Source organism: Zophobas morio, unplaced genomic scaffold (assembly GCF_036711695.1).
Source record: "Zophobas morio isolate AGI-343-1 ecotype UQ-CSIRO unplaced genomic scaffold, CSIRO_AGI_Zmor_V1 ptg000133l, whole genome shotgun sequence".
Lineage (NCBI taxonomy): Eukaryota > Metazoa > Arthropoda > Insecta > Coleoptera > Tenebrionidae > Zophobas > Zophobas morio.
The window spans coordinates 23,115-36,290 of NW_026972238.1; the positions used below are offsets into that span (position 1 = coordinate 23,115).

The 13,176-nt window shown below is 29.5% G+C and overlaps 1 protein-coding gene across 2 annotated transcripts; it reads left to right on the forward strand.

Moving 5' to 3' along the window:
* Positions 1–5,272: 5,272 nt before the first annotated feature.
* Positions 5,273–8,044, forward strand: LOC135145214 (relaxin receptor 2-like). 2 transcript variants are annotated; one of them, XM_064077330.1, is made up of 10 exons: positions 5,273–5,372; positions 5,660–5,731; positions 5,787–5,858; positions 6,292–6,363; positions 6,418–6,489; positions 6,715–6,786; positions 6,846–6,917; positions 7,048–7,119; positions 7,316–7,378; positions 7,447–8,044. In XM_064077330.1, the coding sequence occupies exons 1-10, from the start codon at positions 5,278–5,280 to the stop codon at positions 8,024–8,026; spliced, it is 1,242 nt and encodes a 413-aa protein (XP_063933400.1). In that variant the 5' UTR covers positions 5,273–5,277; the 3' UTR covers positions 8,027–8,044. The 2 variants fall into 2 exon arrangements, with proteins under 2 accessions (XP_063933400.1, XP_063933401.1); XM_064077331.1 differs by having other exon boundaries at positions 5,308–5,381.
* The last annotated feature ends 5,132 nt before the right edge of the window (positions 8,045–13,176 follow it).

Here is a 13,176-nt window from a genome sequence, read left to right on the forward strand (position 1 = left end):
CATATAAACGGATTTATAGAGTTTCGCTAACTATAAAAATATTTTATTGATAATGAGGCCTGCCTCAATAATTTTACCTGCTGAGGTTGACTAACAAACCATGAGGTTCTGTTCGTAATGTTTTGTAAACCTTCAAACCCTCAAAACTCCTATCACAGCCAACCCTAACCGTGGGGAGACCTGAAAAAACCCCTGTTATTTTTTTTTACTTTTGTAGCCCTCGTAAATTAGAATATGCTAACATAAACGAGAAACCTACTTAACTCACACCAGGATAAAAATGTGTAATTTTGGGTAACCTTAAATCTTTTCGCTTAATATGACGACTGTTTTTAGTTGGTACCGAATAATAATAGAAGGAAAGAAAAAGCGCAAAAGATTTTTCCTTTTACTAGAGAATTCAAAGAAAGGAATGAAAAAAAATGAAACATAATTTTTAGTTATTATTTTTGGTGTGCTATATTAGGTTTCAAAAATGAGTAGTGAAGGTCAATCCTTCTAGTCTCGAGGTGTAACATTAGTTATACTCTTGGAGCACAATATAACTAGTTATTATCGAATTTTGCTTGCTTACTCCAGTTGTTCGCTTGCTAACGACTTTAGGGCTAATAAGTTTGGTTTCTTAATTTTTTCAAACTAGTTAACATTAATTTTAGCTTATGATTTTGCTTGCTGCATACGCAATAATTTATAATTACAAAACCGCTTTAGGTTGTAACGTTTGCTATAGTACAGGCCTTTAATCCTAGAGCTTGATACGTTTTATATAATAACTGGTAATATGAAATGTATATTACTTAAAGTACTATACGTATTTTTTAATAAGGATTAGCTTAGGTTTACGAGAACTTAAAAAATCATAGACACAATTAAATGCTTATTGTCAAGATATTAAAAGAAATTAGAATAAATTAAGACCATTACATCAGGTTGTGGTAGAGTAAAGGAATTGTAATGATTTCAAGCTATATATTATTATAATATTTCAGGCTATCAATGCAAATAATAGATGTAATAAGAAAATAATCATTTCAAACTACAGTTGCTTTTTTCATGTTTCATGTCGGATCCAGGAAGCCAACGCTCCATTAATGGCTGCAATAAGAAAGAAGACAAAATACCAAACCTCTTCTACCTCTTTGTCCCACAATTCGTCAATTTTTTTTTAGGTTTTAGTTAGAGCCCTCACCCGCGAAATTTATATACTCCTTGACAACACCATATTTACAATGCCTAATGACTAAGTCATCATTGTCAAGTATTAGTTGCTTCAAATCATCTAAAGAAGAAACACATTTGTTAACTACCATTAAAAACTTTTTACGACTGAGCAAAATCGGTTTCCTGAAAACAAAGGGATTACTTTCGGTTTATTCTCAAATAACTTCTCATAAAATGCGATGTCCACTGTATCAACCGAATATTTATTAATTTCACGACTTCTGCTGTTTTTTAACTAGTTCTGAAATATCCCTAGAAGAACTTGGGAAAAACCTCCCTTCATTAAACTTAAAATATGAATTTTGGCAGCTTTAAATAAATTTGGAGAGCTTGTTTTCATATTTCTCGAATTTCTTTGGAGAAAGTCTCAGGGATATTTCTTTGGTGTGAACTTTCTGGATAAATAAATGTTTTGCACATAGACTTTGCCATTCTTTTCATTCCACTTTATATATCTTCAGCTTGATATCCAAATACTCATTATGAAATGCTTTTTAAAAAAAAAAAAACTACCATTGTTTTTCTAACTTAGTCAGACCTTAAGGAAAATTGAGATGGTTAAGTTTAAAGTAGCTTATAACTTTCTTATACCGCATTAGAAATAAAGTTTAGATAATCATTAAATTTACTAAATGCATAAAAAATTAATATCCCCGATCTTATTTGATCTGTCGTAAACGTGAGAGTTGCTTGTTTTTTTATGATTGTAATGCTACAAAAGGAAATTAAATTAAGTATCTCGTTTTCAAGACATGAGCACTATTACCTATGATCCTAATTTTTTGGCCAGACTACAATTGCGGCCATCCTCCTCGCTTTTGTTATCTCTACTTACATCATACTATTTTGAATTTAATTTCGGATCATAAAGTATAATAAATGCTACCATTTTCAACGTTTTATGATTTATTTAAACTAATTGGCAGTCTTACTATCCTCTCTCAAAACCGCTATATAAATGAACTTTTTTTTGTTTATTTTGACAATATCGAGAATTTTAAGTTTGTTTTGTAAATATATTTTATTAAAATCAACTTTATATTAAACGTATCTGTAAAGTACTCCTCATGTTTCTTTTTTTAACTTATTTTATCAATCACCTTATTTTTTAACCCCTTCATCTATTTTATCGAGATTTTCTTGTTTTGTTTAGTCATTCCCTTCTTTAAATAATTCACCTTTAAAAAACTTCAGTCACCCTTTTTTTTTGGTTTTAGACATCGTATAATTTTTTTTGACTTCTTATTTATATTCTTTTTATTATTGATCCCTTCATCTTTTTCTTTCTTTTTAAGTCTTCAGCTATTAATTTTTTGGTCCTACGACAAGGTATACTGTTATTAACTTAATTTTTACAAGTTTTTTTATATATATACTTTTTTTTTCAACGGTGTTAAGTTGGCATTAGTTAACATTTTAGAGCTAAGTAAACATTGGAGCAGGTATGGTTTCGTTATCTCTACGTTTATTACGGTGGGCCACAGCTTAATAAAAAGTTGAGTTGCTTTCTCTTAATAGTTTACTCATAAAAATTATGGGCTGTCAACTATAAAATCTTAGTTACCACTAACAATATTTTTTTAAAACATTGCAAGAGAGGAATTTTTTGCAAAGAAAAATTGAAGAAAGCGAAAAATTCTATTTTTTATTTTGAACCGAAATTGCCAAAGCTTGAAGCAAGGTTTTTTAAGCAAAACAGTTCCACTTGTCTAAGTTATGGCGATTATAGTTAGAGTAAATCTATTTTTAAAGCTCTGTTTGTCGAACATACGGTCCTTTAGATCCTACACACCGAGACTATACACACAAAAAATTGTCCGGTAGCTGTCTTAATATAAATATATATTGCCTCCTATAACCTCTAAAATAAAAAAAAACGTTATTATATTTGTTACAGTAGTGACGGAGTAGTATAATAAAAGAATAATGAAAACTAAAAGTTGTTCTAATAACAAATTTACTAAACTGCATGGCCTTGAACCTTTTAACTAAGCTCTAAAGGAGCATAAAAATTATTGACCATGCACAGAATGTACAAAATAATCGAGCTGGTAAAGTTAAATGCTAAATAAGAAATATATTGCGATTATACATAAACAAAAGGTACTTTTCTACCTATAGTAAAAAGTCATTAAAATGTATGATATACAGAGTCAGAGCTTGACACAAACAAACTTATTTTTTTTATGTTTATAGTCAAAGTTCAAAGGGTAAAAAGATTAAGTAATTTTTAAAAAAAATAATAAAGCAGTACTGTTTAAAGTTTCCTTGAGCTCAAGGCTTGTATAACAATTAAATAGGTAAGTGAGAGTACTATATAAAGTAAGTAGAAGTTATTGACGAAGCAAAACTAATTAAAAAACTCTAAGGTAAGGGCATAACCCCTTTTTGCTAAGGTACTTTACATGGAAAGCCGTCAAAATTTACAAAAAATAGTACGCATCAATAGAAATTTTGGGTTATCACCAAAAAATTTTCTTAAAATATTGAAAAAGTCAAAGGTAAAAACTAGTAAAAATAAAAGCTATGTTAGAATTTAAAAGGCTGCCCCTCTTGTATAAGTCAAGAACATTAGAAAATAGTTAAAAGGTTTGTTACGCAAAAAGTATTTACGTAAAAGGCAAGTAAAACTTCTAAGCACATTAGAATAATAAGAAGAGCTTTTTTCATGCGTAAATCGCGATAGAAACAATTAAAATGTTTATAACACGTGAAAAAGATTTATAAAAACTAAGGGCAGTAACTAGTAAAAATTTAGAGTATCTTAAAAATTATTCAAAATAAAAAATTAATAAACATTGTTATGATTGGTGAACTTGAATGGTTATTACGCAACAAAAGGATGGGCATTTCTAATTTTGTAAACTATTATGTGAAATGTGAAATAATCTAATGAGATTGTATAAAACATAACGAGCAATGTAAAATACTTTATATTATCCTTTTAGAAATATAAGCAGATTTAAATATTTTAAGCTGGAGTGGTTACTCTATCACCCTTTAAATAGCTCCGCGCATCTTCTTTGTGAATTAACTTTTTATCTTAAATATAATATATTTGAGGGATTCAAGTTAAAAACAAAATTATTACAAATTTCCGCCCATGCGGTATAATGCCTTTTTAAAATTAATGAACATAAAACACTAAACATTGTGTTTTAATTATGAATTATTGAAGTAGTTAAGGGCTTTGGGCTTTGCTTTATAACTAAAATAACAGTAGTTTTCTGTCATTAAAAACACATTAAAATGTGGTCAATAAAACTTTGTTCTCTGTTTTTATTTTTAAACTTTCTGTAAAATATTAAGAATAGTTTTTGGATCATAATAAGACATCTTATATCTCAAGTGCCCCCTGATCCTTTCTATTGAGTATACGTACACAGAAATATATACAACGCATAAACAAACAATTAACCATACAAAAGAAATTGCGTAAAGATAAGCCATCCATAAAAATTATAAACTATTAACCTTGAAGAAAAGCATCTTATAACCTTTTTGGTAGAACAATTTCAGCTAAATATCAGTTTATAGAAATAAGATAATTTTTATGGTTGGTTGATCTTTGCGTACTTTAATTGTTCGTTCATGCGTATATGTATGTTGCTGTGTATAAGTTAATATTTTGTATATATTTCTTGACACTTTCTTCAATCTTTACAAATATTAAATATGAATTCTTTATAAATATTTTTATAAATTTTATTTTTTATGTAGATCTGCATAACTTCAAAGCATAACCGCATTGAGGTTGAGCCAGATATATTAATTTAGAGTAAAATTAATTTTATAACTTTCTTATTAGCTTTTTAAGTTAAATAATATATCTATTAGAAATAATGTAAATTAACAGTTCAATTTTTTTTTTAAAACTTAAAATAAGTAACTTGTAAGTATTTATTTTTTAAACACACGCTGATTTATCTTATTAGTACTTAATGCTTTAAGAAACGTAGGGACGCAAAAAACAAATAAGGTTATTCATTAGTATATTAAATAGCATATAAAAGTAAAGAACTACGTAATTTTTTTTTTTACCTCAATTTCTTGGCTATGCTTTGGTCTCCGCTTTTTCTTTTTAGTGTTATTTTGCTGGGGAGGTCTCAGGGAGCCCGGCCTTGTCTTTATAAGGTGATCCGGGAGGAACTGTAAGTTAGGTTATGTTTGACTTGTCCCGGCGTTGCCCTAAAGGGTAACTGCGGACAATAAGAAAATTATAACTCGTATTGCAGTCAGTAAAATATAACAAAACTTATAATAGAAGCACTCGTGGAATCCCTTTTTAATTAATTTTTAACTTTTTAACCTATTTTTTATGAAAAGTTTAATAATTGTTATTGAGTAAATATAAGAAAAATGACTTTCAGTATATTTTGATATAAATTTCTAATAAAAATTTTTTTTTTCATTATAAATTTCATGACTATTAATGTAGTTCATTAAATGATTGTAACTTAACTGAATTTGATCCCGAAAAAGTCAGTTCTCCCGAATCCGTAAAGACAATGTAAGCTTTTTTTCTATTTAACTTCTCAAGAGAAAACTAGCTATATACGTATAAGTGGCCTTTCAGGAAACAGCATCAAAGAAGTTTCTAAAGAAATGTTTATGAACTTTGTCTCACTAACTCTTTTGTAAGTTATAATAAATTGCATCTTAGCTATGTTCTTAACCTAGACAAACTTAAGAAACCTTGCATTTAATAGTTATATACAAAATTTAAGCTATGTACCACGGCAAGTAGAGATGGAGGTTAGAGTGAGTGCGTAGTTGCGTTTTCAAAAACATTGCCATTTAGAAATTAATCTATAAAGTCAACGATAACATATTATTTCTGGCTAAAAAACTTTTAATCAACACTAAAGAGGTTACAGTAAGTGATATGTTTAAAAAAATATCTTAAAAAGTTTTCTACTAATACGCTTTGTCTGCTGTTAACATATAGCTCGATATTTCCTTAACGTTAAATTTAACTACATGCAACGAGCTTGTACTGTATTTAAAAAAAAAACAATTTTAGGCAATTTTGTTTATTTTTTTTGAAGTTTATCAACTAAAAAACGATAGAGACCTTAGAAAGAACAGAATCACTAAGATCGAAGATGGCGCTTTAGAAAATCTTGGCAATTTAAAATTTTTGTAAGTTTCTCTATAAATTTCTTGACAATGCTTTGGTTAAAAGGATTTTATAAGATTTCTTCAAAAAAACAACCTTGAGAGTGTCAATAAAAAGATGTTTAAAAGATTGAGCGGGTTAGAGCAATTGTAAGTTGTCTACATACGTATTGTGTAAAGTTGTTGCATCCTTAAAAAATGCATACGAAGTTATTATGATTGTTACCTGATAGATAGGTGTAATGTCGTATCCCAATTAATAGTTATATTTACAAATATATTGCTTTTGGCATATTGAGAAAACGATATAGCAAGCCAGATGCCTGCTACTATTATTTTACTAACATGATTATTTCTTGCTTTTAACCGGTACAGAACGCTTCAAGGAAATTCCCTTAAATTCGTGGGTAATGAAACGTTTTCAGGAATGCCCAATCTATATTTTCTGTAAGCGTTACATATTTCTTTAAATCTCTTATTCTTTAATTCTCTATTGATAATACTAGGTTGTTGTGGAACAACAAGATCAAATATATTAATGATAAAACTCTATTAGGCCTGTTAAAACTAGAAATTTTGTATTATATATAGTATAGTTGTACTTATTGTTTACATTTTATCATAATAAAATTAGTATTATGTTAAAGGTCTTCATATAAGTATTTTTGTACTCTGTCGTTACCAATATATTTTAATCTAATTACTTAGAGATTTGTCGAAAAATTTAATCGAGTCCATTCCATCTTACGCTTTTTCAAAACTAAGCTCATTAACAAATTTGTGAGTTTATTTTACAAGTAGATATACAAACATTTTATAGACATGTTAAAAACGCAAAGTTAAATATGTTCAGTATTCTTTAGTTTCCAATCATTCGTAAGTATTCTTAAAGCAAATTTAATTACTGCTCTATTGTTTTTCAACCTTTTACTGACTATAAAACGGTGCCTACGAATTTTTATAATTAATACGCTAGAAATTTAAGAGATAACCCCATTCGCTTTATTGGACATATTGCATTTTATGATTCTGAATTTGTGTAAGTAAATTTATTTTTTGTTCTTGAGAATGCTTAGTAACTTAAGTCAATATCCTACGTGCCCTCAGGCATATATCTCAGGAAAAATTTCTCTGTTGCGCAAGAATTTCTTACAAGAATGATGATCACATCTCCCAGAGATGCACTAATGAATCTAGGTTCTATTTACCTTTTAACAAAGAGAGCTGTCCCCATTCGGATGTGGGCCCTCCGAGTGAAAATGGAGATCCAGAAACGCCACAGGGTCTTCATCCATATGTAAACTCAATTCCTCTAGCTTCATCTAAGGGCCTTTCTTCAACCCTTACTTCACATGGGCATATGAGGACCTCGGCGCATTCTAATGCTCAGTCAAAGACAGAAGTACTGGTCAAAGACCCTACTGTGAATGAAGACTCAACTATCGAAGCACCGGCTAAGGAGTATTCTTCCGGCCCTACTTCACGTGACCGGGTGAACACCTCATCACACTCAAACCCTCCGCCAGAAACGGAAGTAGCTGAGGAAACACCCGTTTATAAAGAGCCCCAGAAACCGCAATTCTCCGTGTTCACCTCACAGAGAAAAAAGATAAGCGGAGGAGATAAGGCTATATCAAATTCCTTTATCTTATTAAGTGCTTGTATTATTGCCCTCTTAACCGGTTAATAAAGTGTTTACTTTTTATTGGCTAAAGTAAAAAAACGTTAGCGCGCAGTTATTAAGTAAATGCATCGGAACTCTTGGAGTTTTCTGACGTTTTTCACCTCTTTTTGGTACTTAAAGTATATCTAATAGCTAGATGAGACAGGCTTAATTAACGTTATCATAATTACCTAAAAAAGTTTAAATTTCCGCTTCCCTATAAATTTAGTAAGCAGATAAAACTTCAACCAAGTATAAATATATCTGTCATAATGTTTTAATTTGTGTATCCTCTGTCACTTATTTTATGAAAATGATAAACCCAAGTTGTAAATTTGCTCCAAATTATAAAGAAAACTGCTAATTCTTCCTTTGAGCTTACTGTTCAGGTAGTTTAAAAGGTTATAGTATAACTTTAATTAGCGCCGTAATCGTTACTCATTGATATACTTATGACTTTTTTGTACAATATAAAAATTTTCTAAAGGGCTAAAATATTATTTAATTTAGCTTTTTTTGGTATTGAGATGAGACAATATACGGCGAAATGTGTTAACTACGATAGACAACGGTCAGCCTCGTGTTTACTATGAAGGCCCCCAGCAAACAAGTTATCAATTAAAATTTATAAATTATTACCAAGCAGTTTTTCTACCATCTTAGTTTCTTAGGTCCGCTCACTACATTTTTAGGTAATATATAGGCCAAAAAAACCGTACAGCAGGATAGTTATGACTTTTTCCTTGACATAAATCGTCAAATATGTATTTGGGTCATGAACTATTCTAGTAGGCAAAATTATAAGCCAATAGGCTATTTCTAAAGTCGCGAAATCTACAATAATTACAAGTTTAAAGAATTTTGTAAAGGAAAGGGTATTATTCTCGTCTTAACTTACTTTCTGTTAGGAGCACTATCTAACGTAGAAATTCCAAAACTTATGAAAATTGTAACCAAGACCTTTAAGGATCTGGAATTACGGCCACAGTATCTCTAAGGCCTCCCATAAAAGTTGTCTAAGCTAAACTTTTAGAACGCTCGAGTTCAACTCTCGTTTTCAGTTTGTATGATAGGAACTTTTATAATACACAGAAAATTCCAGATCACATATGAATTGTTAACTCAAGAAAATTGAACGTGATTATCACTTTTAGATCCCTCCTTTTTCATTCTATACGGCAGACTCAACTAAGTTATATATTACTTCATTAATTCAATATGCGGGCGTACAGCTATATTCTGTAGCTGTAAACAATGGTTTTGACTATAGAACACTTAGATACCTATCTCTATATAAAAAATGGATTATTTGGATAATAAAAATGATCTTAAAAGGTTAAGCATGGAAAATTACTAAAACAAGTAAACCAAATTGCAGGCCTAGGTGCTATCATAGTAGGTACTTGATAGTTCTTAATGAACAAAATTTAATTTGGAAGACTCAGGTTTAGTGAGCCTAGCTTAAAATATATTATGCCCATTACATTTAGAAAAGCAAACATTACCTTAACACAAGCTGCTTATAACTGTCGATCTACAACTATTTGGTAGCTGTGATACTACTTACCATTTTTGATCTTGAAGACTTTCCCTTTTTAAAAAAGTCTTATTATAAAAAATTTTACTTGGCAGTGTTTACTTGTAAATTTTTTCTTATCTTGATGAAAATCGTACCGTTTACTTAAAGCATCATGGGTGATAAGTTTAAAAAAAAATTTTACGAAAAAGTTATTTAAGATTCGCCTGCCAAGCATTCTTTAGTAGCACACACAGTTTATAAAAGGCACGTTCTGAAAATGTTAAAAACGATAAAATCACTTCTCAATTGTATTTAGCTTTATGAATTGTAAGTAACATCTCTTTTTTTATATATAATTAAGTACAGTAATATTTTACTTTATTTAATTATTCATGTCCTTAAAATAAGGTTGCTCTAAGCTAAATAAATCTAAAAACTCAACTCTCAAAAGCTAATAGTTTACCTTTCGTTTACAACTGTGAAACGATATATATTAAATAAAATAAATAAATTCCTTTACTTTGCCGGTGACAAATTTTTAGATTTTTTAAACATCAAAATATTAAGAAAGTACAGATCACATGGGAAAAGCAAATGACTCAAGTTGTTAAAAAGTTTGTTAAAATTTTATTTATTACTGCTTCAGATTTATATAACCAAGTCAAAAAGCTTAAAGCACTAGAAACTTAAGAAACACTATAAACTTATGTTAGTGATTTTTACCCTTTTAAAGGCACTATAGGTAATAAAAAATGTTTTATTACGTGTTCCCGCTATAAAATTGTTTAAAAAAAGAAGATGGTCTTGTTTGTGTTAAAACTTGTTGGTTAATTTATAAGCCTATTTTACCATTAGTTGCACAGAAAAATGAATAGTCATTAATAATAATAAAAAATGAGTAAGTATTCCGTTCTTTAGATAATACTGAGCAACTGCAAAAAAGTCTGTCATATATTTAGCCACGTAGGGAACTAGTTTCATATTATCTGGCTTTATACATAATCTTCATTAAAGCGAAGTCACTTTTTATTTATAACAAGTGTGCTAGAGAATTATTATAACAATGAAACCTTTAAGCCAAAAAGTGTCTTACCGTTTAAAGGAACAAGTAGAAGGAAAATAGCTACCAAGGCACCAAAAGACTTATTAACCCTTTTTTCCATTGATCGAAGGTTACTTCTTAAATTGCTTTAATGAAAGTTTACATAAGCGTGAAGGTACAGCTGAGTTTAGGTAGTCTTTATAGAATAAACTCTTAACTCGTTTAAAAATACTTAACCCAGGAACATTAAAAAAAACATACTTTGTTGTTATGCATTAAAACAGAGCCTCGATCTCTACGATCGCACCAGCTTGTGTGCTTTTTGGTTGTAAATTTGTGTTAGCGTACTAAGCTACTAAATATTGTGTTTACCAACTTCCTAAGATCGTTATTCATAATTAGTGCTTCCATATACTTATAAAAAAATTATACTTTTTCATTAAGAAAATATAATTATTAACTATACTTATTACCGTAAGAATGTTATATTACAACCCTCAGTCCCGGTATGATGGCGGCATGTATCCAACCTCATTTTCAGTACAACTGAATATCACGATCCAAGAAGAAAGAACAGATAGAGTAAACTCTTATTTTAGCTCTTTACTTTGAATTTATCAAAAATTTTTGTAAGTCACTGAACCACATAAATGATTTAATAACGAATAACGCAGAAAAAGTGACCACTGCACTAAACTGCCAAAAAAAAATTCTTACAGTGGTTAACAGGATTTTAATATATATTTTTTTTAATATGATTTTTAAAGATATTATTTAACTATACCAGTTGAAAGAATTTTTTCCTGTAAATTTGTTAACATCACGATAGAATTTCTTATGTTAGTACCTAGTAAAATATGTTAAAATAAAATGCTAACTTCATAGGAGTTTTAATTTACCTCAGCTTACTCTTGCCCCTTTATTTCTTTTTTTACGATATATTGCCTGTATAATTCTTTCCTTGTAGATTTTTGCTTGCAAGTTCACACATAGAAGAGGATGTTAAACAAACTTTTATACCAAGCGATTTCTACTCGAGCTGGAAGAAAGGGGTGTTACTTGGTATAAGCCCACAAGTTTAACCCTACAGTAGTGGCAGTAGGTCTCTCAGACCCTTTAACTTTTAAATTTTTTACTTTTAAATAAAATAAAAAATACGGTAAATTTCTGAACACTTGTTGCTTATTGATATTAGGATACGGGTCACACTAAACTTTAACTTCTATCTGATTTGAAAATTTAGAAAACAAAATAATTTTCATATCTGTGAGGCCTCCCTTGGGACTACTGTAGGGCTAACTCCCTGAACACTAACAGTTTTTGGACGTGAAGCCACAGATAACTTGGCATCCACATACAAGCTATTTTATGAATAAACAAATTATATTTATTTAACATAAAATTTTTAAAAATACTTATAATTACTAATAAATTTTTTTTTTCTTCCACTACACTTATGTAACGAGCTTTAAATCTTCTAGTTTTTACGATGGACAGCCTTCATCTTGCATGCTGGTTCAGAAGAAGTGGGTTTAGACTTGGTAGGAAGCCAACGCTCTGTGAGAGCAAACCCTGTTGAGGTAACAGCTAATTGAATCCCAAGTATGTACAAAAATAAATGAAGCATTGACATTTGCAATGTGTAGGAAAATTTTCTGACCAAAGATCCATCTTCAAAGCCTTAAAAAACCATAATTTTATATAGAGTTTATTTTTTAAATGTACCTCATAATTACTTAAAGAATAATTTATGTCGTCAAAAGTCTCACTTTATAAATTTATTTAAGTAAGCATAAATTATTTTTAATTAAAGTAAAGGGATGACGCAATTGAATCAAATCCTTTAAAAACCTCATAAACTCTAATATTTAAGATAACCAGTTATAAGTGACCGCTCAAAATTTTTATGCAAGGTTTATATTTGGGCCACAGTTGAGTTGGGTTAAACGTTTTAATTAAGTTCTTTAAATAAAAAATATAAAAAATTTTATGTATATATAAAATAGAAAATTTTTAGTAACACACGTCAGAATTTATTTAATATTGCGCTCTTTTGACCCTAGCAAGGTATTAGAAGCAGCTTGCACCTCTTATATTGTAGCTGCAATGTAATAAATTAAAAACATGAAATTGATAGCAGGTTAATTAAGTAAAAGGTAATAATTATCTATTTTCGTGATATTTAAATATTGGCAACTCTCCAGAGGTTGTTCTTTCATCCCTACCGAATGGTTAAACTTTTATTGTTGTGTTTACTGGGAATAGCGAGCTCTTTAACCCCTCAAACCAATCCTTGGGAATGGGACAGAGCTACTGAACATGAAACTGAATATCATCATCTTAATGCTGTAAAAAATTTTAATAACACTGAAATGCCAAAAGCAACATTTTAAACTATGAGCCTCCTGAGTTGAATTAATGGGGTACTAAAAAGTCGTTGAATGAAAAAAAAACACATTACACTAACCACTGCCTATAATTATATATTTTATATAAAAATAGTATACACGGTAAAATCGCTCTACTAAAATTCTATTTTTTCATGCCTAAAGTTTTCTATAGAAGCGTGTTTACAAATTATAATCCAAATAGAATTTTTATTTTAAGTTTTTT

Bases quoted from the DNA above. Each gene is read 5' to 3' on its own strand.
- LOC135145214 (XM_064077330.1), top strand. From the start codon at position 5,278: ATGCTTTGGTCTCCGCTTTTTCTTTTTAGTGTTATTTTGCTGGGGAGG. The intron at 6,364-6,417 runs GTAAGTTTCTCT...GGATTTTATAAG, and splicing joins CTTGGCAATTTAAAATTTTT to ATTTCTTCAAAAAAACAACC. The intron at 6,490-6,714 runs GTAAGTTGTCTA...TAACCGGTACAG, and splicing joins TTGAGCGGGTTAGAGCAATT to AACGCTTCAAGGAAATTCCC.